Source organism: Carettochelys insculpta, chromosome 2, assembly GCF_033958435.1.
Source record: "Carettochelys insculpta isolate YL-2023 chromosome 2, ASM3395843v1, whole genome shotgun sequence".
Classification (NCBI taxonomy): domain Eukaryota; kingdom Metazoa; phylum Chordata; order Testudines; family Carettochelyidae; genus Carettochelys; species Carettochelys insculpta.
The window spans coordinates 4,289,829-4,315,319 of record NC_134138.1 but is presented as its reverse complement, the minus strand read 5'-3'; the positions used below and the strand labels follow the sequence as shown (position 1 = coordinate 4,315,319).

General features: G+C 62.0%; 2 protein-coding genes across 2 annotated transcripts; one reads left to right on the top strand and one right to left on the bottom strand.

Annotated features, from left to right (window-relative positions):
• Positions 1-628: 628 nt before the first annotated feature.
• On the top strand, positions 629-7,084 carry LOC142009050 (vacuolar protein sorting-associated protein 28 homolog). Its single transcript, XM_074986493.1, has 9 exons — positions 629-665; positions 1,779-1,807; positions 2,142-2,179; positions 2,573-2,662; positions 3,065-3,179; positions 5,221-5,322; positions 5,544-5,597; positions 6,449-6,540; positions 6,946-7,084. The coding sequence occupies exons 1-9, from the start codon at positions 629-631 to the stop codon at positions 7,061-7,063; spliced, it is 675 nt and encodes a 224-aa protein (XP_074842594.1). The 3' UTR covers positions 7,064-7,084.
• A 1,451-nt stretch (positions 7,085-8,535) lies between these two features.
• Positions 8,536-22,472, bottom strand: LOC142009449 (tonsoku-like protein). Its single transcript, XM_074987542.1, has 24 exons — positions 22,081-22,472; positions 19,402-19,544; positions 18,935-19,118; positions 18,229-18,358; positions 17,890-17,905; positions 17,427-17,567; positions 17,025-17,177; positions 16,604-16,729; positions 15,641-15,854; positions 15,420-15,484; positions 15,157-15,246; positions 14,752-14,824; positions 14,454-14,617; positions 14,221-14,344; positions 13,394-14,136; positions 13,219-13,313; positions 12,787-12,943; positions 12,454-12,532; positions 11,458-11,759; positions 10,835-11,006; positions 10,148-10,320; positions 9,889-9,962; positions 9,138-9,271; positions 8,536-8,742 (listed from the first exon to the last, which is right to left on the bottom strand). The coding sequence occupies exons 1-24, from the start codon at positions 22,202-22,204 to the stop codon at positions 8,549-8,551; spliced, it is 3,870 nt and encodes a 1,289-aa protein (XP_074843643.1). The 5' UTR covers positions 22,205-22,472; the 3' UTR covers positions 8,536-8,548.
• Positions 22,473-25,491: the final 3,019 nt, after the last annotated feature.

The window sequence follows — 25,491 nt, the reverse complement described above, 5'->3', positions numbered from 1 at the left end:
TGGCGAGCGCGGGGCCGGGGGGGGTGTTTGTGGCTGGGGGGCGGTGGGGAGCGCAGGGCCGGGGGGTGTTTGTCATTACGGGGCGGTGGGGAGCACAGGGCCGGGGGGCATTTGTGACTAGGGGGCGGTGGGGAGCGCAGGGCCGGGGGGTGTTTGTCACTAGGGGGCGGTGGGGAGCGCAGGGCCGGGGGGGTGTTTGTGACTAGGGGGCGGTGGGGAGTGCAGGGCCGGGGGGGTTGTGTGTGTGTGTGTGTTTGGCTGGGGGGCGGTGGGGAGCACAGGGCCGGGGGGGTGTTTGTGACTAGGGGGCGGTGGGGAGCGCAGGGCTGGGGGGTGTTTGTCACTAGGGGGCGGGGGGAGCGCAGGGCCGGGGGGGTTGTGTGTGTGTGTGTGTTTGGCTGGGGGGCGGTGGGGAGCGCAGGGCCGGGGGGTGTTTGTGTCTAGGGGGCGGTGGGGAGCGCAGGGCTGGGGGGTGTTTGTCACTAGGGGGCGGTGGGGAGTGTGGGGCCCCGGGCTGTTTGGGTCCGGGGATCGCGTCGGGTGCAGGGGCCGGGCCACCAGGCCACACTAACGCCTCTCTCCCTCCCTCGCAGAGGTCCCCCAGGCAGCAGTGCCCCAGCCCACCACAATGTTCCACGGGATCCCTGCTGCGCCTGGCCCAGGAGGTGAGTCCCGCTGGCCCTGCCGCCGTGGGGAGCAAGGGGCCCCACAGCACCACCCCATGGCCTGGGCTGAGACACAGACTGGCCCGGTCGACACCTGACAGAGCCCTGCCTGCTGCCCATGAGCAGGGCTGTGACCCAGGCCCACCCCGCCCCTGGCCAGAGACCCAGTGACACCGCGGGCTCCAGCTCCCCTCACGGGACTGCCTGCCCTCAAAGTCCCCAGGGGTCAGGCTAGCGGGGCTGGGGGCAGCAGAGTGGTGGGACACTGGGCTCATGGGAGGGTGGGTATCACGGCCACAGAGGCAGGTTACGAAGCAATGGCTCAGTCTGCATCAACAGGGGTTAGGATAGCACAGCAGTTCCCAAATTGGGTTGGGACCTCATTTTAATGAGTTCCCCTGGGTTGGCTTAGACTTGCTGAGATCGAGGCCAGACAAAGGGCTTCAGCCCTGTGCAGTGGGCCTCAGGTTCCAGGCCCCTCCTGGGGCTGCAGCCTGGGTCCTCAGCCTCTCCTTTCTTCGGGCAATGGGGCTGGTCTTTTGTTTCCCTTACTCGCACCCCTGGTGGCAGGGCCTGGGTTTTGGCTGAGGCATGTGTCTGTGCATTACTTTTTCTTGGCAGAAGTGGATAGTACAGCAATGAAGTTTGAGACCCCCGAGATAAAGAACAGCTTTCCCACACTGAGGGCAGTTAAGCTGTGGAGCAGGTGCCCCAGGGAGGTTGTGGATCCCCATCAGTGGAAGTTGTTAAGAACAGGCTGGACAGATGCCTGGAAGGGATGGGCTCTGTTTACTTGGCCCTGCTCCAGTGCAGGGGCTGGACTCAACTTCTCAAGGACCCTTCCAGCTCAGAATCTGATTCTCCCTTGTGAACTGTGCTGGGTTCTCTGGCCTGGAGCAAGGGGCGGTGATCAGCAGGAGGGGCGGGATGGAAGAGCGGAGCAGGCTGTAGAGGTCCTGGGTGCTAGCAGTATCCCTGTAGCTAGTAGGCTAAGGAGCTGTGGACGTGGTCCTTCCTAACACCGGGTTACCAGGAAGGTTTTGCATTGTGGGCGTCACTGGTAGGCTCCTAGCTATAAGTGCTAGGTCTGTTCATGGATTTCCTCTTTTTCAGCCCCAGGGAATAAGCCAGAACTGTACGAGGTGAGTAACGCTGGTCACGTTCCCCTCTTCGTCCTGTCTCTGGCACAGGAGGCAGAATGACCTTCCAGCGTAAGTCGGGTTTGGCTCTGCAAACGGTTTCACAGCCCTCAGTGCTGGAGCATTCAGGGGACCCCAGCTCTTGAGGTGATTCCCAGCTCCTTACCTCCATCTCAGTGTGGGTTTCTCTGGTCCCTGTCTCCTCCACCCTGTGGTGAGGATGCAGGAGGTCCGTATCTGTCAGCTCCGTCCCCACCTGCTTCCAGCCTGTCCATTTGTGCAGCTGACCACACACTGTGCGGGTACCTGACAGGCTGTGTATCTGCTCTCCTTGCAGGAGGTGAAGCTGTATAAAAATGCACGGGAGCGAGAAAAGTGAGTCCATCCCCAGCCGAATGGGTTCCCATGTGGTACACAGTTCTGTGGGGCTTGGGAGTGCTGGGACTTCAAGCTGTTGTCTGCAGTGAGGTCCTTGCTCGGGAGATGCTGGGGCTGATGGTGCAGGGAGCTCTGCGTTCTGATGCTCTGTCCCCGCACCAAGCTAGGAAGGACCCAAGAGCCCTTCTGCTCCGCCTCTGCCATTGGCCAGGGCAGCCTGCGGCTGAGAAAGATGCAGTAGACGGAAGGGTCTTCTCCACAAAAAGGGAGTGCTCCTGCTGGGCTGTGGAGCATGAGAGCCCCTGTGCTGTTCCCAGGGACGCGGGCGCATGTATAGCGGTGGGGGTCACAGGCTATGCGCCTTCACGGGCTTCTGCGCTTGGGTTTCAGGTACGATAACATGGCTGAGCTGTTTGCGGTGGTGAAGACGATGCAGGCTCTGGAGAAAGCCTATATCAAGGACTGTGTCTCTCCCAACGAGTGAGTCCCCAGCTGGGTTTTGTTTCCAGCCTGGTCTCTCCCAGGGGAGCCAAGCGGATGCAGCAGCAGGAGCATCTCCTGCAGGATGCGTCGTTACCGAGTGGAGCAGAGTGACCTCCCCTCCCCAGGGCACTGCGGACACACTGGGGAGGGGGCTCAGAGAAGCATCAAAACAGCCCCTTAGTCCCCCCTCAGGCCCTGCCCACTTCCCCTGGGGGCCAGGCAACATTGCTCCATGCAGAGGGTCTCCAGTCAGAGACCCTGGGGAGCCTCCCCTGCCGTGGGGGCTGTTACAGTGTTCTCCTTTCCCCTGGGGACCTGCTTGTACATCTTCGACCTCCGTGTTCCCCTCCTGCTTGGCATGAGCCACTCCAGCTGTTCTTACTCCATGCACTGCCCCAGGTACACGGCAGCCTGCTCCCGGCTCCTGGTCCAGTACAAAGCTGCCTTCAAACAGGTACAGGGATCCGAAACTGGCTCCATCGATGAATTTTGCCGCAAGTTCCGGATGAGTTCAGCCTCCAGCAGTACAGCTTTTGGGGACTCTGGGACAGGAATCTCGGGGGGCTCCTAGAACAGTGGGGGCGGGGGGGGGGCTGTGTTGCTGCTGAGTTCTACATGTAGGCCGCATCGACACTAGTCCCTTCCTTTTGGGGCGAGTTGGGAATATGCTAATGAGGCACCACCGTGAATATGCAGTGCCTCATTAGCATAATAGTGGCCCCACACAATTGGAAAGAACAGCTTTTGAATTGTGCGCTGCCTCTTTAGACGGGGGCTTTTTGAAAGGACACTCCTCCGCCCCCGGACTTTGAAAAACCCTTCTTCCTAAAACCAAATAGGAAGAAGGGGCTTCCGAAGTCCGGGGGGTCCTTTCGAAAGGCCCCTGTCTACATGGGCGGTGCGCGATTTGAAAGCAACACTTTCAAATTACATGCAGCCACCATTATGCTAATGAGGCTGTGAGGGGGTTCGGGGTCTCCATCCTCTGCACCCCATCCGCAGGCAGGAGAACAGCAGGTTTATTAGGCAACAGGGCACAGCGTCGTACAGAGGAGTCAGTGCAGCCGGCAGAGACAGCCAGTCCAAGCCATGCTGGGGAGAGGAGGCCCCGAGGGGCCCCCGGAGCCGGGGTCTTGCCCCCTCCTTTGTCTCTCTCTCTCCCAGCCCCGACTAACTGCTTCCAACACCCAGTTCCAGTTCAAACCCCTCAGGCTCCACCTCCTCCTTTGTCTGCAGCCCAGGGGTGTCACCTGGTCGCCAGGTTACCCTCAGCAGGAGCCCCACGTGTACACACAGGTATCTCCCACTACATCACAGAGGCACTGCATATTCATGGCAGCGCCTCCTTAGCATCTTCCCAACTCGCTCATTACCATGTCCCTTCTGAAAGGAAGGGGCTTGTGTAGACATAGCCCTACTGTGCCTGACTGACTTAGATGCTGGGGGGAGAGACTGCATAGATTTGTTTATTCCAAGCCTGGAGGAACCAGTGTGGTCACCCAGGCTGTTCCCCTGTGTCCCTCTGGCCAGAGCCCTGCCCCCAGCTCACTCCCAGAGCAGACCTGTCCGATGAGAAATACAGCCCGCCTAGATTTAAAAACTGTCGGTGCTGGAGAACCCACCAAAGGTGAATTACACTCTCGCGGTCACCTGGCTTAGAGAGGGGGCCCCTGGGCTTGGGGGGGTGAGTGTGTGCGCGCACGCGCGCGCGCACACACACTCTGTCCCTCCCTCCCCTGGACCAAAGGCACTTCCACCTTGTCGTAATCATATTACCTTCGTATAAATCCCGTGTACTTCCACGTCACACCTGCAGCAGTATTCAAGGTCACCACATCTCTAAAAAGATGTATTGGAATTGGGAAAGGTACAGAAAAGGGCAGAAAACCAATTAGGGGTATGGAATGGCTGGGGTATGGTGTGGGGAGAGTAGTAAGAGTGGGATTTCTCAGCTTGGAAAAGAGGCGGCTAACGTCCAGAACATCCCAACTGGTTGGACAAAGTCGATAAGGAAGTGGTGTTCTGTCTTCCTTCTCCTAATGCAAGAACTAGGGGTCACCCCATGAAACAAACAGGTAGTGGGGTTAAAACAGACAGAAGGACGGATTTCTTCACACAACGCAGGGCCAGCTGTGGGACTCCCTGCCACAGGGCAATGTGAAGGCTGAGACTATAACAAGGCTCAAAAACCTACTGGATACGTTCATGGAGAACAGGGCCACAAATGGCTGTTCAGCAAGGTGGACAGGGTGGTGCCTCTAGCCCCCTGTTTGTCAGAAGCTGGGACTGGGTGACAGGAGAAGGATCACCTTTTGGTGACGTGTTCTGGTCATGCCCTCTGGGGCACCCAGCACTGGTCACTATCTGCGACCAGGCTGGGTGGCCCTATGTTCAGACCATCTGGCCACGTTCTGTACTGTGCTCCCTTCCCCCGGCTCAGCACATGGAGCGGAACCCGGCTTTCCCTGGGAAATGCTCTTTGTTGGGGGTTATATGGTGCTTGTTACCCTGCCCTGAGCTTGCCCAGCCTCATTGTAACCCTCCTGCTGCTGCAGCTCGACTGCCCGCTGGCCATGGAGAGGATCAAGGAGGATCGGCCAATCACCATCAAGGACGACAAGGGCAACCTGAACCGCTGCATTGCTGACATCGTCTCTGTACGTTCCCGGGGCAAGGGGCTGTGCGCACTGTAATCCCGGCATCCTGTGCCTCTGGGACTTTGGCAGCTGGCCTGGCCTGTGCAGCTGCATGGCTGGTCCCCAGGGGGCTGTCAAGGGCCCGCTGTCCTGGCTTGCCCCCACCCTCCCAAGAGGGCTGGAGTGAGGTGCCCTGCTGCTAGCTTCCAGGCCATTGCTGAGGCACCTCTTTTCTCTTCCAGCTTTTCATCACAGTGATGGACAAGCTGCGCCTGGAGATCCGAGTCATGGATGAGGTGAGAATCATTTACAGAGGGACAGAGGATAAGACAGGGAGTATCTTACAGCCTTGGTATAAATCCAGGGTACACCCCCAGCTTGAATACTGCGTGCAGATGTGGTCGCCTCATCTCAAAAAAAAAAAAAAACAAAAACACCCTTGGCTGTGGAAAAGTTTCAGAAAAGGGTAACAAAAACAATGGATTTGGACCGGGTCCATCTGAAGAGAGATTAAAAAGTCTGTGACTTTTCAGTTTAGAAAACAATAGATGAAGGGTGCGGGGACGACTAAGAGGTCGACAAAATCATGACTGGTGTGGAGGAAAAATAAGGAAAAGGTATTTACTTGTTGCCACCACACGAGATCTAGGGGTTACCCAGTGAAATTAGCAACAGGGTTAAGAACAAACAGGATGTATTTCTCATGCAGTGCACCGTTCACTTCTGGAGCTCCTGGCCAGAGGATGGCGTGAAGACCAGGACTTTATCAATAGAGTTCCAAAAAGAGCTAGATCCATTCAGGGAGGTGAGGTCCATCGGTGGCTGTTAGCCAGGATGGGCAGGAATGATGGCGCTAGCCTCCGTTTGTCAGAAGTTGGAACTAGATGACAGGAGATGGACCACTCAATGCTCAGCTGTTCTGTTCGCTTCCCTTGGGGCACGTGGCATTGGCCACTGGCCGAAGACAGGGCACTGGGCAAGATGGATTTTGGTCTGAGCCGGTGTGGCTGGTCTTCGGAGAGAGAGGGGGACAAGCTAGGGGTGCATGGAGGCTTCACTGCTGGCAGCAGCGCCTGAAGGGGGGTGGGGCTTTCCCAGCCGGGCCCCAGGCAGGAAAAGCAGAAGCTCCATGCTTTTGTGCATCCAGATCCAGCCAGACCTGCGGGAGCTGATGGAGACGATGAACCGCATGAGCCACCTACCTCCTGACTTCGAGGGGAGACAGAAAGTGAACCAGTGGTGAGTAGGGTGCTCTGGGGCCCCTGCCCTCTGCAGGAGCAAGCCCGGGTCCTGACCCAGCTCTCCAGGACAGGGCCTGGACCTGCCTTGCCCCATGGCGCTCCTGCCAGTCTGAGGGCATGGGGGAGCGCAGAGTGCCTTCGGGCCCAGCTCCATCAGTCTGCTCCCTCTGCAGTGGGAGGTGCTTGTCCCCAGCCCTGCTCGCCATGTCTGATCAGGGGCCTGGTTGCGGGGTGGGACCGTGGCCAGAGGAGCTACCAGCTTCCTCCTAGGCCAGCACTCAGGGCGACAAGTCATGGCTCCTGCCAGGTCCCTCCAGTACTAGTGCAGGCGCAAAGTGCAGCCCAGCAAAGGGCCTTCTTTCTGCTCTGGGGGCCAGGACTGTGCCTTGACTCTCCCTGGCAGGCTGCAGATGCTGAGCGGCATGTCTGCCTCTGACGAGCTGGACGATTCCCAAGTGCGCCAGATGCTGTTTGATTTGGAATCCGCCTACAATGCCTTCAACCGGTTCCTGCACTCCTGAGGCTGGGCCCTGGGCCCTGCCTGGTCCTGAGGAGCGCCCTCCCACTGTAGCAGTCCAGCAGGCTCCAGGCCCTTTCCCCTAGGCTGCTGTTGGGGGCAGGAGGCTGGGAGTGGTGCACTGCAGCCATTCCCGCAGCAGGGTTAGGGCTGAGTCAAGGTGAACTGTGCTGCTGCAGGGCACATTCACACTGGGCCAGCTCCAGCCAGCCTGTCTCCTCTCCTCCCTCCCCGTGAGTCCTGCAAGCAGGGCGGGAGACTTGTACACCTGCGGTAATAAACCCCCATGCTGGCTAGCCTGCGGTGCTGTGGCTCTTGCTGGGTGGGACAAGCAGGCACAGCCACTGCCCCTGTACTCAGGGCCTGGACCAGCCCATCAGCTCAGATTTTCTGGGTGCCACAGCAGCTGGCTAAGGCAGGGCGCTCCACCCTTGCTGACAACAGGTCATGCCCCAGGCTGCACGGGAGCCTGGGAAATGAGGGTGGGGGGTGTCAAACAGCTGTCCAGAGGGGGAGAAGGCTGGCAGGGTACAGAGCTCTGGCCCAAGCAGCAGAGGGCCAGGTCTCTGCGTCACTGCCTGCAGGGTGGCACAACGCCGGCCTGGAGCAGAGGAGACATACAGCACTTTATTGATTGGTTTCCCAGGCCCCTGCACCAGGCAGAAGCCCACCCTGTGCGGCCAAGAAAACACCAGCCAGCTAATAAGTCTGTGTGAACTAGTCCAGTGGCCACTGGCAGGGCAGAGCTAGAACCTGTACAGCTCGGGAATGGGGGACAAATAAAATATCACCCTCCACCTGTGTGGGGAGACGTGCAGTAGGGAAGGGCTCTTCTGCAGGTGGCCGCCTTCAGTCTCTGGCAGCTTATTTCCCCACGCTGGCTTCAGAGCCTGCTCCAAGGCCAGTGCTGCCCCAGGAGCCAACCCCCCAGCCCTGCCAGCAGCCCCAGGGTTCTGCTGCGCAGGTGTGACTGCAGCTGGTGAGACACCACAGGCTGGAAGCCAGCTCTCCGGGGACACTCTGGGACTTGCCACCCCTCTCTGTTAGCAGCACAGGCCCGGTAGCTCACTGCCTCCTGGGGACACAGCCGAGGCCTTGGTTCCAAAGCCCAGGGACCCCCATGGGGCAGAGTCCTGCAGCGTTCTGGTGCTCGGAGCCCGAGGCAGACAGGCCCAGTTCCGCAACAGCAGCCGGGGCCCTGCCTCCTTTGGTTACGACGGGACCAGCAGCTCCCTTCTCAGCTTGCACTGGTGCCAGGTGGGGGGAAGCTGCAGGGCTCTGGGCCCCCAGAAAGAACAGGTTGTGCAGCAGCAGCCAGGTCCTGCCCCTCCCCATGGGCCAGGCCTGAGTTCTGAGTGCAGAAAAGTCGCTGGCACAGGCCGGGCACCGTGCCTGGTTCCTCACGTCTGCCCAAGTTCCCTCTGCGAGCAGCCACAGCCCCAAGCAGGATGGGCCTCTTGTGTGCTCCAGCTGCGAGCGGTCGGGCACTTCAGATGCTCTTACAGAAGAGCTTGTGGTGCTGCGTGACTGCGCTCAGAGAGGTGCCCGGGGGGCCAAGCCAGGACTCACCCACGCCCCGCTGGTTGCTGCCGCTCAGCTGCCGGCTGCAGAGCCGCAGCTCACGCACGTTGGCAGAGACCCGGGCCCACGTGGTGCTGTCCAATGGGCCTCGCACCCTGCAGCCTGCGGGAAGGAAACAGGCCGTTGTAGCCACTGTGGCGCACTGAGAATCCTGGACCCGGCCCAAGAGGGGACAGGCTGGGTGACCCCCCTTGTGCCCTTTCTATCAGCTGCAGCCCCTCACTACTCCAGTCCTGCCTCCTCTGCTCTGCTCTGCTCTGCTCTGCTCTGCTCTGCACACCACTACGGAGAGAGAAGCAACTCGGCAGCGCCAGCCAGGCCGGGGGCTCTGCTGGATCAGGAGCAAAACTCCAGGGCTCACAGCCTGCCCCTGCCCCCTCAGGATCACCTCTCAGTCCCTCCAGCGAGGGCAGGGTGATGCTCCCCCGGCCCTGCCAGGTGCAGGGAAGCAGGACCCCTCCGCAACCCAGGGATCTTGGAGCCCTTCACCCTCTCACCTGCCAGGCTGAGGTATTGCAGCCCCTGGCGCCTCTCCCCCAGCGCTGACAGCAGCATCTGCAAGCCCCCGCTGGTAACCTCTGGGTTTGCAGACAAATCCAGGGAGATCAAAGTGGGACAAACCAGGAGGCACCTGGGACCAAGAGAGTCAAACAGCCCCATGCCTCTCGGCTCACCCACAATGCACTGCTGCCCCATGGCCCACCCACTCCCTGGGGGCTAGGTGTTAGATGTGCGGTGTGCTGGCACTGCAGCCTTGGAGCAAGACCCCCAGGGAGCACAAGGTGCGACGGGGGAGGGAGGCAGCTGGACAGGTGTACTGCCTGTGAAGTGCAGTAGCAGAACCAGCAGCTCCACCCGACCACCAATCCACGTACGCCCGGTTCTGGAGGCAGGTCCTGCCGCTCACCAGGCCTCCCACCCAAGGGCTTGTGGCTCAGACTCCCTTCCCGCTCCGCCTCTTTTTACGGGAGGGGGTTCACCTGGTGGCCCAGAAAAGCACAATGCAGGGACAGAAGGTGGCCAGTGGGCTAAAGGCGAACATGGCCACCTTACCTCTCACTCAGGCTCTCTTCCTACTATGTCCCCATGGGCTGGCTGCTGGGCCCAGCCACCCCACGGCTCCTACCCAGCAGGAGAACACTCCGCATAGGACCCAGCTGGGTGAAGGTTGGTGTCACACACCCACCCCATTACCTTCTGCCCCACAGCAAAGCCCCTGGCCCAGGGACCCCAGCGCTGCCCCTTTACCTGGCCAGCTCTGCGACAGCCTCATCATTCAGGTGGTTCCCAGAGAGAGCCAGGTGGGTGAGCGCACATCCCTGCTGGAATGGAACGGGGTGGGGGGCTGAGCCCAAAGCCACACACCACAGCTGAGCCAGTCAGGGCCAAGCCAGCTGCGTGAGAGGCCCACAGCCCCAGGACAAAAGGGGCTCCCCTGCCACGTGCAGAGCTCCTGCAACTCCTGCAGCCAGAGAAGGGTTACTGCAGGACCCCCTTGCACCCGTACCTGTGTCAGGCACCTGACCACCGGATCCACGAGAGGCTCGCCTAGGCGGGCCGCCACCGAGCCAATCTCCAGCTGGCTGAGGGTGGCGTAGGGCAGACTCCTGAGCAGCAGCTGCAGGCCGCTGGAGCCCAGGGCATTGTGGGACAAAGCGAGGGTCTTCAGGTGCACAGCTCCTGGGCCAGGGGCATGCGGGAGAGACAGCGTGTTAAGAGTGAGCCAGCTGCCGCCTGGCCCGGGCAGATAAAGGAGGCTGGGAGCTTGGCGGAGGGCCTGTCCATAGCTGCCTAACTGGAAACTCAGGCACCCAACAGGCCTGCACTGGGAAAGAACGGCAGAGCAGGCTGCTGTGGGGCAGACCTGGCAGGGAACCCAGGGCGTGGTAGCTGTGGGGCAAGACTGAGGCAAGCCCAGGCCTGGGTAGCTGCGAGCTGTGGGGCAGAAGCTGGCAGAGAGCGGACAGGACAGCGGTCCGCATTCTTTCCATGAGTGGAACCATCCTCACCCCCAAGCTGTAGGCCCCGTCCCAGTGAATGGGGCCCTCCTGGCAGTGCCTCTGTGTCACAGGGGGGCCTAGCCTGTAGACCGTGGCGCTGGGGGAGGGGAGCCACAAGGGAGGGCACCACCTGTACCATGAGGCCACGCCTGCTGTGCCCCCACTCGGGGCTGGGGGAGTGCAGGGGCACTTACCTTTCAGGCTGTTGGCCAGCAGGAGGCGCTGGTGCTGCCCAAAAGCCTCAGAGAAGCCACAGGCCTGCAGCCGGAGCGTGGTCAGGACCGGGCAGGCTCGAACCAGGCAGGCCAGGGCCTCGCAGCTCTTGTCCCCTAGGGGGTTCAGGCTGAGGTCCAGCTCTTCCAGGCTCTGGAACAACAGGGGCGGAGGAGTCACCCCAACCTGCTGGGCTCTGCCCTGTGCCACCAGACAGCCGGGGCTGCACCCCCGCTGGGAGGACCACAGCGGCAGCCTCAGCCCCAGAGAAGGGACGGAGCAGCAGAGCCCCCCCCATGCTACAGGGACCCTCACAACCAGCCCCTCCCCAGAAGGACCTAGGAGCAGGCACCTTGGCACCAGCACGGCCACAGCTTACCCCTCCCTGATCCGGGGAGCCCCTGGTGTCCATCAGGGCAGCCCTGGCAGGAGCTCATCAGGGCCCTTTACACCAGCAGTGCCAGAGCCGTAGCCCAGAGCGCCAGGATGGGCAGCTTGGGGGTCCCCGAACCTGCTTGTGTCTCCGGGGTTCAGGCGGGAGGCCGGGGCCCCTCCCACCTGCCGTTGAGGGGAAGGGAGGTGCTGGACACACCCACAAGCCAACCTGGAAGACCGCTTGGGAGGGCAGCCCTGCTGCCAGCGCGCAGAGCCCCTCAGCACCGAGCTGGTTGGCCGGCAGGTCGAGGAGGGCCAGGCTGGGCATGGTGCCCAGCGTAGCCAGCAGCTCGGCAGCCAGGCCATCGTCCAGCCCCGTCCCAGCCAGCCGCAGCTGGCGGATGGAGCTGTGCAGCTTGAGGGCACGCAGGAGTGGGGTGAGGTGGGGTTGGTGCAAGGAGAGGCCACAGGTGCTGAACGAGGGGCCCGACTCCTGCAGCTCCATCATCTTCAGCAGAAGCCGGTGCTCGCCTGCAACAGGAGTCCATGAGGGAAGACCAGTCGCTGTGGGGCACCCAGACTGACGAGCTCCCAGCCAGCTGCTGCCTGGCCGGGGCTAGAGCCAAGCAGCCAGGGAGAGGGTGGGGGGCAGCCGCGACCGAGGACACCCTCCCCCTGCCCAGCACCACGTGGGGGGCAGCCGCGACCGGGGGCACCCTCCCCCCGCCCAGCACCACGTGGGGGGCAGCCGCGACCGGGGGCACCCTCCCCCCGCCCAGCACCATGTGGGGGGCAGCCGCGACCGAGGGCACCCTCCCCCCGCCCAGCACCACGTGGGGGGCAGCCGCGACCGGGGGCTCCTGACATTGCGCACCGTTCAGCGGATGCTGGACAGGTCTTCCCCTGGCATGTAGCACGGCCCTGGGGGTGCCAATCTGTCCACCCGAAGCCACATTCCACCTCTGTCCCCTTCCGTAGCTGGGCCAGTGACCCGGAGACTGAGGGACTTGCCCGAGGTCACACACGCAGACGGTGGCACAGCTGTGCCCAAGCCCCCTGGACCAGCCTTCCCACTGGAGCCCCTCCTGTCTGTCCCCCCCACGGGCCGGCTGGCACGCTCCCCAGCCGGCTGACCGCCCTGAGGCGCTACAAAACCCAGCGAGACCCTGTACATCCAACGGTTCCCACACGCAGGCAGGCAGCAGGGTCCGTGGCATCCCCTTACCCACGGCCAGGCTGCAACAGGCCTTGCGATACCGGTCGGCGAGCGGGGGCAGGTCCCAGGACTGCACCTCTGCCAACACCTGCAAGGCAGACGAGAGCCCTATGGGTAGGAAGGAAGGCCGGCTGGCTGGGCAGCACTGGCAGGCTCAAACACAAGGGGAAGGGCATCGCCAGTGAGGGGTGAAGCCAGACCTCCGAGCTCCCAGTCATCTGGGCCCTGCCGGTTGGTGCAGAGTCCACAGTGGTGGGCCCCACCACGACCCTTCAGCGGCCTACAGGGGGACCTGGTGGGCTCAGCCCTGGAAGCGCCAATCCTGGCTCGGGTGCCCCTCACCTCCTCGTTGCTTTGCAGGACGTCCACGATGAGATCCTGGGGAGCCAGCAGTGCCCCTTCCTTCTTGAGGGTGAGCTGGGGCAGCAGGCCACAGGCCTGGTAGTGGCGCTGGACCGCCTGCTCTGCCAGCCACGCCACCGGGCATCTCTCGAGGCCACTGCAAGGGAAGGGAAGGGAAGGGAAGGGCTGAGCCAGAGCGCCCCACCAGAACCAGGCCCCCAGCCCGCCCTCCCAGGGTGGGGCAGGAACAGGGCAGCCCCCCCCAGTGGCAGAGGGGAATGGCCCTGTTACCCCAAGTCCCTGACCCCCTGGCGCTGCCTGGGAGCTGGACCCCTCCGAGGGTGCTGCTAATGTTGCCCCAGACCCGGCTGGGGGGGCAGGACTCCCGGGCTCTGGGCCACGCTGGGAGGAAGGATGCGAGGCGGCTCTCACCTGTGCGGCACGGGGATGAGGAAGACGTTGTCTTGGACCCGGACCCGCACTCGGATGGGGGGTGGCCGAGTCGGGGCTGCAGCCAGCAGTGGGGCCTGGGAACAGGGGAGGGGAGTCAAGACCCAAGAGACAGCCCAGGGGACTCCCTTGCTGTTGTGCACCCCCAGCACCTCACCTGTGGGGCCTCTCCACTGCCGTCTACGGGCCTCAGACCAGCGGCTGGCTCCGGAGCCACCAGGGCCTGGCCCCCGCGGGACCGACCCAGCGACGTCCTGTCCACTATCTGGGTGAGGCGGCTTTGCCGGGCCCTCCTCTTCTGGGGCAGAGCAGCTCGGAAGGGGGCTGCGTCGTCGCTCTCAGACCCACTGGTGCCCCCTGAGTCCGAGCCCGACTCCCCCGGGCGCCGGTGGCTCCTCTTGCGGGGCTCCCGGCTCGCCCCCAGGTCGTCCTCCAGCCAGTCATCCCCCACGTACTCCTCGGCTGGGATCAGGGCCGGCCTGGCAGAGGCCTCGGCCGGCACCGGCTCAGGGACCTGGCAGCACTGGGCACTGCCCACGCCACGGATGGCTGCTTCGTACTTGGCCTGCCCGGTGCCAGCGGGGGGCAGCCCAGGCTCTGCCCGCCCGAGGAACCCCGGCACCCGGCTCCCCTCCCCCGGCGCCCTCAGGCTCAGGAGCCGCTGCCTCTTCTTGATGGGCCGGAGCGGGGTCATGCACTCGTCCAGCTTGGCCCAGCACTCTGGCCCCTGCCCGCCACGCTGGGTCAGGATCCTGCAGGGCGCAGTCGCCTTCGTGGAGGGGCCCCCACTCTGGGGCTGGGGGGCCACAGCTGAGTGGGGGGGTGTCAGCGGCTCAGAGAGCTCCGCATCAAACAGCTGGCTCTGCGGCACATCCTGTGGGGGCTGAGCCACCTCTGCTGCTGGGCGGGAGACAGGGAACCCCGTGAGTTGGGCCCAGCCCCCAAGAGATGCCCCCCCACAGCACCACTCCCACCCGGCCTCACCTCGCCCCACCACCGCCTCCTTGAGCAGCTGCTCCATGGCTCGGCAGCGCTGGCGCGTCTCCTGGTCCAGGTCCCGGCCGTACATCCTCACCCACTCCCGGAGGGTGCCCAGAGGGCTCAGGCCCTGCGGCGGATAAGATGGAGGGGCTGAGCCTCAGGGCCGCCCCCAGAAACCCCACAGCTGTGCAGGGGTGCCGAGCCCAGCGCCCGCCCACAGGCCGCTGCTCCCCCACCTTGGCGTTCCTCAGCACCGCCGACGCGCCCCTCTGGAGCAGCAGCTCGGCCATGTCGAAGTGGCCGCAGTTGAGAGCGTCGTGCAGGGGGGTGATCCCCTCGCAGCCTGGGCCCCCGGGGTCATCGATGGAGGCACCACGCTCCAGCAGCAGCCGCACGATCTCTGGGCACAGGAGCCGGCAGTTACTGCTGGGTGGCAGCACCAGGGCCCCCTCCAGCCGGCCCCCATCACCCGTTCCAGCCCCTGCCGTCATCCGCCCCCCACACCGACACCCTCCCACCCTCCTCACCACTCACCCAGGTGCCCGTGGTTACAGACCTCGTGCAGCGGGGTCCAGCCGCAGTAATCCCGTGGGTTCAGGGGGTGGCCCTGCCCCCAGGAGGAAAGAGACATGAACAGGCATGAGGGTTACGTGGGGGCCAGGTGCCCTGCTGGGCTTCATGCCAACTCCCGCAGGATCTCCCCCTCCAGCTGCCCTCCCTGCGGGCCAGGCCGGGAAGCTGCCCCAGTGCCCAGCGCCTACGTGGCTCACTCCCACGCGCCCTGCAGGCAGGACACACTTGCTGAACGCGTCCCCTGCTGGGGGCTGTGAGGGCCAGAGCAGAGGGACGCCGCGACCCCAGCCAGCCGCCCAGCTGCCCCCACGGGCCGACGGAAGGTACCCCAGGGCGCCCTGCCCGGGAACGAGGAGCGGCTCCCACCTGCTCCAGGAAGAAATGGACCCGGCGCAGGTTCCCTTCGATGCAGGCGCGGTGCAGCGGGGTCTTACCCCGGTCATTGCGCCGGTTCCACTGCAGGGCACAGGGAGGGCGGAGGCGGGGTCAGCACTGCCCGGGGGCCCCAGATCAGAGCCACCCCCTCGGCCCCCCGCCCCGCGCAGTGCCCTGGGATCCGGCCTCGCCAGGGCAGGAGCTGGAGCGACGGCCCCACGGGGCGAGGACGCTGTGCCCAGGCCCAGCCTCACCTTGGCGATCCTGCGGCGGCCAGGCACGCTCTTGCTGTAGCCGTCCAGGTCATCTTCCTCCCCGTCTGGAACGCACAGGCCTGAGTGAGGCACCCGGCTGCAATACAGCCCCCACCCTGCCAAAGGGGGGCCCGCGCCAGGCAGACGCGCAGGGCTACAGCCTCACCCGGCCGGGACTCGGCTCCGGCTCCCTCCCCGTCCCCCCCAGCCGGCCCACTCACCGCTCTCAGACAGCTCCAGGTTGCTCTCCTCCAGGGGCTCGCTGCTCTCCTCCTCCTCCTCCTCCTCCTCCTTCTCCCCGTCCTCCCCCCAGCTGTCCCCGGCGCTGCTCCAACCCTGCGAGCGGCACAGGCCCTGAAGCCTGGCCAGCGTGTCGGGGGCCTCAGGGCGCCCCCACTTCTGCTGCAGGGGGTGAAGGTGCTGTAGGATTTGCCGCTGGGGGGGTGAAAGGATGGGCTGATCACCCTGCCCAGCCGCAGATGGGGTTGGGCGCTCCCAGGGCTGCTAGCCCAGGCCTTGTCAGCTGGGGGCGCTGGCCTTTAAGGCAGTCCCCAGGCCCCCCGCCCCAGGCCTGAAGGGGCCCTGCAGGGAGCAAGGCCAGGGCACTGACCATTGGAGCAGCTCCCAGGTCCCCCAGCCCCTGCCTAGCCCAGAAGCAGCAGCTCCCAGCACTGACCACTGGAGCAGCTGCCAGGCCCCCCAGCCTGGCCCAGCAGACAGGCTACGAGTGAGGGGAGGACGCTGGCTAGGCACTCTCGAGTCCAGCCCCAGCACCGCAGCTGCCCTGGGCGCCTTTCAGCTCCGAGCCCCGGCACCCCACGCCCTTCCCCTGCCTTTCTGCTGTGCTGGCGCAGGAGGAGCCGGGTGCAGCCTGGAATCCTGGGCGGAGTGAGGAGCTGGGCTCCCCGGCAGGTGAGCAGCACGGTCCCTCCCGGGCATGTGCCAACAAGGAGCAGAGCCTGGAAGCGGGAGGGGGCCAGAAACCAGCACTTTCGGCCACAGGCCCTAGCAGGGAGGTGTTGTGCGTAGGGCGGGGGGCTGGGAGGACTCCTGGGTGCCAGTCTCAGTTATCGCAGGCTCGGGGGACCCCGGGAGGGGCACTGCCAGCTGCCCAGCCTGAAGGGGGTGCTGCAGGCGAGCACTGGCATCCCCATTGGGCAGCAGCTTTGGGCCCGTCCCCTCACCTGCAGCCTGGGCTCCCCAGCCTGCTCCGCGCACCGGAGCGCGCTCTGAAAGCAGGGCTCCAGGGCCTCGTAGCCTTCGCCAGCCTCCTCCCTGGCCAGGGCGATGTTCAGCCAGGTCTTCCCCTCCTGGGGCACACAGACAATGGGATTAGCTTCCCCCCACCAGTCCAGCTCCACTGGCAGGGAGCCCACCCAGGGGCACGGGGTAAGTGACAAACAGCAAGTCCTTTGCCATCCTGACTCTTACGCCTGCCCCACCCTCCTTCCCTGCTCCCGAGCTGTGGGACCCAGCCAGGCCCTGCTTGCTAGCTGAGCTCCCCTCCCGCAACTCCCCAGAGCACGGCCAAGCCCAGCACGGGGTCCCCAGGCCCTGCAGGGTGAGACCGGCGGGCAGAAGGCAGAGCCCAGGCCGCCCCCTCACCTCCAGTGGGTTTCCTCGCCGCAGCGCCAGCTCCGTCTGGTAGTGCTGGACCGCCCGGCCGGGCTCCCTCAGGTCCGCAAAGGTGGTAGCCAGAGAGACATGGATCACAGCCAGCTCCTGCTCAGGCTTCTGGAGGGACTCGGCGTAGCGCAGCTGCCAGAGACACCGTCCACAGCATGCTGTGCCCGGGGTGGCCGCCCGCCCCCGCAGGGCTCGCCCAGCCCCATCCCTGCTGCCTGCAGGAATCTGAGCGGGTGCCCCTGCCCTCGGGCCAGAGCTTGGCAGCACTTCGGCAGCTAGGAGGAAGCGGAACCAGCCCCTTACCATGCATGGAGCCCAGCCTCCAGGCAGCCTGGTCCTCCCCCAGCCCACAGGCCGAGAGCAGGGGCAGCCCTCACCCACCTGCCTCTGGTAGAACTCCACCGCCCGGCGATAGTCCCCATGCTTGGAGAACAGGTCCCCCAGCTGCTCACACAGGCCCAGGGCTGTCTGCAAGTCGCCAGGCACTGCCTCCTCCAGAGCCTCCTGCAGATGGCTGACCTTCATGGCTGGGGGAGAGGCCAGCAGTGTGAGTGGCACGCACCGGGGGTGGGCTGGGTTCTTCCCCCTAGAGGCTCAGGGCAGGTAGGGGAGCCACAGGTGAAGGGGTATGTGGGGACCAAGGTCCCCCTCACCCAACCCAGCCTGCAGGCCTCTGGGACAGTGAGCACCTGCCGAGCCCCCTTCGCTGCCCCCCTGGGCTGGTGCGGGGTCAGTGTCAAAGCACCGCCCTGTGGTGCCACTGGGGCTACGTCGGGGACGTGCCAGAAGCCCTGTCAGGAGTGGCCTGTGCAAGCGCGGCCCTGCACCCGAGAAGCCGCGGCACCTTTCCCTGGGCGTGCCTGTGACACGGGGGTGGGGGGGGCGGGCACCGCCCCAGGAGCCACAAGCCACACAGGGCTGTGAAGGGGAGGGGCTGCACTGAGAGCCAGAGGTGGAGCCCTGGGGAGTGACACCCAACCTCCTCCCGGCGTCCTCAGGAAACCCCTGGGCCCTGTGCCCCCACCTGACACCCCCCAGCCACAGCACCAGCCTGTTTCCTGAGCCAAACGGCTGCAGCCACCAGCAGAGGGTGAACCCCAGGGAAACACAGGAGCTCTTCAGAGGGGCCTTCGGCCTATCAGCACCACCACCCGCCCCCCCTAGGAAGGGGCCAGGGCCTTACTCGGAGATGAAGATGCTCTTCTTGATGTACTGGCTGCACCTGGCCTGGTCCTTCATGCTGTCGTACACCAAGCCCAGGTTGAGGTAAAGCCGGGCCCTCATCTCACTCAGCTCCCGCTGCGGCACCTTCCCTGGGACAGCCAGAGCTAGCCCGTCACCCAGCCGGCTCTACAAGGCAGGAGCTCCAGGGCTAGAGAGGGGCTGGACAGGTGCTGGACCCCTCACCCTCCAGCTGGCCGAATGAGCTGAGCAAATTGTCTCCCAAGGGATGGGGTGGGAGTGCTGGGAGGTCCCTACGGAACAGTCTCGGGCCCGGTCCTGGCTGCCCTGGTGTGGAACCGAGAGGTAAGAAAAGGCTGGAGGTCCCTGAGTGCCCCTGCATATCCCACAATCCCGGCGGCGAGCCTAACTGGGCCTTACAAGCCAGCACGAGTAGATGGGAAGCCCGGATGAAAGCCTGAGGGCCTGCCCCTTCCTGGCCAGGCCAGGGAGTTCCGGCTCGGGGAGGGGATGGAGCTCAGGGACCAGGGACATCCCAGATGCAGGCTCTGGGGCAAGGACAAGGGGTAAAAGGTGGGGACTTAGACCGTCTGGTCAGACAGCCAAGGCAGAGGCCGACTGGTGACCCTCCCCAGGGCGCACCACATCCCAAGCTGATGGCTCCCCTCCCTAGCTCCGTGTCCCACAGCTCCCAGCCTGGCTCTCACCTTCCAGCTGCTCCTCCAAGATGGCCAGGCTCTTCATGAAGGCCTGCTCCGCCTCCCAGAGCGCCTCCCCGGCCTGGCCGCTCTCCGCCACGAACATGTAGGTGCGGCCAATGGTGGCCCAAGCCCTCTGCTGCTCAGTGTGGTCGGACACAGCGCAGGCCAGCTCCAGATGCTGGCGCTGGTGCTGATGGAGCAGGAGAACAAGAGGGCGCATGAGACCCCCCAAGCCCCATGGATCTGGGCTGGCTTTGAATTGGGCCCTGCAAGGCTGACAGCTCAGGGGTTACCACTATGTGCCCTACTGTTCCCTTTTAAACCCCTCCAGCCATTCTGTCGCCCCTCCTCTGGCTTGCTGCCCCTCTCACCCCGTGGCCTTTGGCGGGGCTGAATACTGGGAAAGTAGCTCTCAGCCCAGCTCCTGGGGAGCCCCAATCCCTGCAGCTGATTATCCCCCTCTCCCCCATTACCTTCAAAGCAGCTTCATAGTTCTCCAGCTCAGCCAGGCGCTCCCCAATCTTCCGGTGGGCCACGGCACAGCCGATAACATCCTCCACGCTCTCCAGGAGGCGCAGCTCCTCCTGGTGCTCCACCAGCGCCTCTCGGTACCGCCCTGTCAGGAGCAGAGAGACACTGGGGTGACGAGCGAGCCAGCTGGCTTCCCAAGGCACAGCAGGGGCCCCTGGGATGAGGCGCACCCATTCCATCAGCTACAAGAGCAGCCAGAGTAACAAGCCCGGGGCGTAACCCCTCTTGGGGCTCAGAGCTGACATGCACCGGGGACTCAAGAGCACATCTCCTATGTTAACAACAAGAAGTCCCGTGGCACCTTATAGACTAACGTATTTTGCAGCAAAGGCTTTCGTGGGCAAAGACCTGCTGCATCACATAGAATCAGAGAACACTAGGACTGGAAGGGACCTTGAGAGGCCATCGAGTCCAGCCCCCTGCCCCAATGGCAGGACCAAGTACTGTCTAAACCATCCCTGATAGACATCTATCTAACCTGTTCTTAAATATCTCCAGCGACAGAGATTCCACAACCTCCCTTGGCAATTTATTCCAGTGTTTGACCACCCTGACAGTGAGGAACTTCTTCCTAATGTCCAACCTAAACCTCCCTTGCTGCAGTTTAAGTCCATTGCCTCTTGTTCTATCCTCAGAGGCCAAGAAGAACAAGTTTTCTCCTTCCTCCTTATGACACCCTTTTAGATACCTGAAAACCGCTATCATGTCCCCCCTCAGTCTTCTATTTTCCAAACTCAACAAGCCCAATTCTTTCAGCATTTCTTCATAGGTCACATTCTCTAGACCTTTAATCATCCTTGTCGCTCTTTTCTGGACCCTCTCTAGTTTCTCCACATCCTTCCTGAACTGCGGTACCCAGAACTGGACACAATACTCCAGCTGAGGCCTAACCAGCGCAGAGTAGAGCGGGAGAATGACTTCTCGTGTCTTGTTCACAACACACCTGTTAATGCATCCTAGAATCATGTTTGCTTTTTTTGCAACAGCATCACACTGTTGACTCATATTTAGCTTGTGGTCCACTGTAACCCCTAGATCCCTTTCTGCTGTACTCATTCCTAGACATGCTCTGACAAAGCGGTTCATTCCCTCCAAAAGCTCATGCTCCAAAATCTCTGTTAATCTATAAGGTGCCTCAGGACTGCTTGTTGTTCTCGAAGTTACAGACTAACATGGCTCCCTCTGTGATACTCATCTCCCATGTTGTAGCTGACGGCCTCTGATTTTCTAGCTACAGGAAATACAGTGGCTCTAGCACACTTGGATGGCAGCAGAGCAGCAGACAAAATTAGCTACATGCAACGTTAGCCAAACTGGAGCACTCTGGGATCAGCCCAGGAGCGTACAGGGGGAGAGAACAGGCTTCAGGGGGTGCAGGCAACAGGCTGTGCCGAAAGGTAAACTGGCAGAGGGCAGGGATGCTCCTGGCACAGCTCCTCAGAGATCCGACACGAGCCCAGTTGTACCATATCTATTAATGCCCAAGGCAGGAACAGCAGGAGTGCACTGATGGGCTTTGCTGCAGACACAAGTCAGGAAGGGCGCTCGCTCCGGAGGAGGATCGGCATGGTAGGCAGGACGATCGGGGGGATCTCAAAGCCTGCAGCAGAAACGAGGCGCTGCTCAGTACGACAAAGGACAAGGTGCTTGGAGTGAAGGGCTACCGATAGCCGGAGGCTCATCAGCTGAAGTGAAGGAAGGTGAGAGAAACCTGGATGCTTTGGCTGGTTATAGGGTGACTAAAGCCACCTATGCAATGCAGCCACACAGCAGGCAAAGGCACAGTCTCTCCAGCAGAGAGAGGACCACGTCCATGACTGGTGACAGCTGGTCTGGAACACGAAGTACCATTTCCTGAGCACAAAGGGGGACTTCACCCCAGAGAAAGGCAGAGAAGAGCCACTCCGGTTGTTGAGGAAGGCAGAGGTGACTGGAAGAACTTGGCTGGCCTAGCTCGCAAAGAGAAGGCTGTGAGGGTGTCCCCCGAGTCTCCGGTGATACACCCAGGAGGTCAGGCCCAGGCTGGGGCCAAAGCAGGGAATGCAAGGGACAATGCTGGCCTGAGAACAGAGAGTCTTGAGTAAAGTTGGCTGGCACAAAGGAGAAGGTTTCTAACCATTGCAGGGAGCTGTGGGGACGGAGGCCAAACAAGATTCAGGTTAAAGAGAGAGCTAGATGTCACAATGGCAGGGAGTTTCAGGCATGGGGCGTTCTTCTTCAAGAGCAGGGCTCAGGTCACAGGCCAGGATCATCGCACTGAATCGGCTCCCTGCTGGGGGAAGGTCAGCTGTGTGGCAGACACAATCTCCTGGGGGCTGGTCCCAGCCCATGGATGTACCATCCCTGCAAAGAAGAGCCATGCCAGGCCTGCTCCCACGGCCAGGAGCCCTCCCCAGCCCAGCCGTCACAAACACAGCCAGACCAGCACCGACAAAGACAGCCGAGAGCATTGCCCAGTGACCAACTTTCCAACGGTGGCCCCAAAAGCAGGGCCTCCAAACCTTCCTCAGAACGGCTCTCCCGGACCCATCTCTCCCAGCGTCAGCCCTGGCCACGAGAGCCAGACAGCAGTCAGCTAGCCACCCTTTGCCATTGAGAGCCAGGCCCTGGGACCCACTCACCATGTCTGGCCAAGATCTCCCCAAGCTGGTTGCAAATGGCAGCTTCCTCCTTCAGGCTGCCACTCCTCCGGGCCTTGTCCTTTGCTTTCTGGAGCACTGGGGGGCCGGGGGGAGAGAAGAACATCAGAACCCGGTCAAGCTCCCACAGCCTGTCAGCATCAAACCCCTCTGGCGCAGAGTCATCGGCCCTCTAACTACGTGCCCAGCTCAGGGCAACAAATCACAACACGCAGGATTTCCAATTACCTCCACCACCATGGAATCTGACCCCCAGCCTGGCTGCATGCTCCCTGGGGGAGACAGGAGCTGAGTCCCAGACAGATGGACAGGACTGTCGCAGGGTAGTCCAAACCCCCTCACCCCACACTGCCCAGACCCGTCTGGGAGCCTAGCTCAACGATCCCACCTATAAACGACCCTCTCTCTGGCCCCACATGTTGACCCACACACCCTCAGCCCCACCCACCTCCACCCCCTCTGACACCCTCCTGCCTCCCTGCCACACACAACTGCAATATCGCCTTCAAATCCCACACCCCCTCTGCCCTTGCCACCCTATCACCCACCTGCCTCTGACTCCCCCCATCACCCGGCCCCCTCTGCTCCCCCATCACACCCCAGATAGTGCACCCCCTTCGATCCCCCCATCACCCCACACCCCACTGCTCTGCCCCGCCCCCATCACCCCACCCCATCACTGCCCTGCTCCCTCTCATCACCCCACACCCCACTGCCCTGCCCCGCCCCCATCACCCCACCCCAAACCCCATCACTGCCCTGCTCCCTCTCACCTCCCATCACCCCACACCCCACTGCCCTGCCCCCTCTCACCCCCCATCACCCCACACCCCACTGCCCTGCCCCGTCCCCTCTCACCCCCCATCACCCCACACCCCGCCCCGCCCCCTCTCACACACACCCGCTAGAGCTGGAAGGGACCTCTGGAGGTCATCTCATCCAGTCCCCTGCCCTGGCATCAATTTGCCCCAATCCCTCACTGGCCTCCTCAAGGCTTGAGCTCACACCCCTAGGTTTAGTAGGCCAATGCTCAAACCCCTGAGCTATCTCCCCACCCTAATTAACGGACGTTACTCATAACTTTAACTATAAAAATTATACGTGTACATAAATAGATTTTACAGGTCCAGGGGGTTATAACATTAAAAATGATAGGTCACAAGTCATTTTTTGTTCAAAACATTTCTGAGTTATTCATAGGTGTGTTCATAACCCTTTTTCCGTAAAGCGTGGGGGGATGGTCCGTCACAACAATATGTTTAATCGACTCTCTGGGTAACTTTTTTAGTGCGTCAACAAAAGCAGAGAGAAGCAACTGATGTCCACAGTCAACAATCTTATCTGGTGGCTAAACTGTGCTGCAGTCGGACAAATGCAAGGGCGAAATGACAGAACCCGGAAAAAAAAAGATTCGAAGGCTGTGCACTTTTAAAAATGAGTGGCTGCAACTCCCAGAGTATCAGAATTGGCTTATAAAGGCAAATGAAGACTCAGGATATTGTTCTATTTGTGATGTTCAATTCACAGTTAAGTTTGATTCTGTAAAAGCCGTCAAGCATCATGCAGAAACAAAGGGTCACAAAATCAAAGTACAAGGACAGGTGTGGTGTAATGCTAGCAATAAAGTCTCCGTAAAGAGTAACAATGCTGAAGAACAACGCATATGCGCAGCTGAATTGCTTTTAACATATCCTGGAGTTAAACACTACCACAGCTACCGTTCTCAAGATTGTGGAAATAAACTGTACCCCTCCGTTTTCCCTGATTCCAAAATAGCCTCCAAAATTCACTGTGGAATGACAAAAGTAGAAGCTTTGATCGAGGCTGTATTAGCACCACATTCTTTAAAACTGGCTGTGCAAGACATTGGATCAGCACCTTTCTCAATCTCAGTGGATGCTTTTAATATAGGGAGCATGAAACTATTCTCAGTTGTCATCCAGTACTTCAATAAAGATAAGGGAATCTGCACATCACTCCTAGACTTTCTTGAAGATGCAGATGAAACATCAGAGGTGATTGTAAAGAACTTACGGAGTTGTCTTCAAAATGCCAGTCTGGTACAGAATAAAATTGTGGCATATGGAGAGAGAGATTTTGAAGAAAATGAGTCTGGTTTTGTGCACCTAAAACAAATGCTGGATTTACCAAACCTTGTACCAACACATTGCAGCACTCAGATAGTACACAATACAGCAAAGCATGGCTTGAGAATGCTCTCTTACGACGTAGAGTGTTTGGTCCTCAAGGTCTTCAGTGAAGTCTTTGCACTAGATGAGAATAACGGTGAACTTAAAGAGTTCTTTGATTTCATGAAGACAGACTATACAGAAATCTTACGCCAAGTACCAAAGCCCTCAGCTCGCCGCCGTGGGGCCCTGCAGCTCTCCTCCGGCTGCACCCGCCCGCAGCAAGGCGAGCCTCCCCTGGCTGCAGAGAGCCCCCTGGGGCCGGGCTAGGCCTGCCAGTCCTGGCCTGAGCACACCCCCAGCACCTCTGCCCTAGTCCTGCAGAGGCTTCATCCCTCTGCTTGGGCCAGGAGCAGCAGGCACGGGGGCTCCCTGCAAGCCGGTGAGGAGGGACCCGGGCGCAGGTCAGGGCGAGGCCCAGGGCCCGGCTGCATTACTCCTGGAGAGAAATTAAGGCAGATGAGCGCTGCCTCTTGCAGCCCCAGCTCTGGCCCACACAGGCCCTTTGCAACACAGCCCGTCAGCCCTATTGCCAGACCCTCGCCCGTCCCCTCTGCCAGCTTCCCCCACCAGCCACCCCTGCTGTCCTGCCCGGAACCTGATTCTGCCCCCCCAAGGCAGGGCTTGGCACGGCTGGGCAGCCTGAGGCTGGCACTGGGCTGCCGGTATCTCCCAGCCGAGCCCACAGGAGGAAGCTGTCCATAGTGGGGGTCAGGGGACAGCTGCTGGGTGTTAAGGAGTTGTGGGCCCTGCTACTTAGAGAGATGCACAACAGCCAGAGATGCAGCCGGAGCCTGCAGCCCCGGCCAGCTCGTGCAGAAGTACCGGGCAGCTGGAGCGCAATGGGGAAGGGGGGAGGCAGCGCTTTGCTCTGAGTCACAGTGGAAGGAAACCTCCACCTTGGCCCTGGGGGGGCCCCGATTCTGGAGCTGCAGCCCCAGTTGGGAGACGAGCTCCTTCCTGGCTGCCGGGAGGGATGTACCGGCTGGCCGGGCAGCACAGTCAGAGCAGTGGAGTTAAACGATACCTGCCCGACTCCCACCCTGTGGCACGGATCCGCCCGGGGCAGCAACGCAGAGCCGGGCTGTCTGAGGCTCCCAGGTCTGCAGGTCCAGCCAGCTCGGCCCCGCTGGGGCAATGCTGGGGCTCAGCGCCACGGGGGATGGTCCCTGGAGCAAGGGGCTCATCCGGGGGAGGGTAAGAA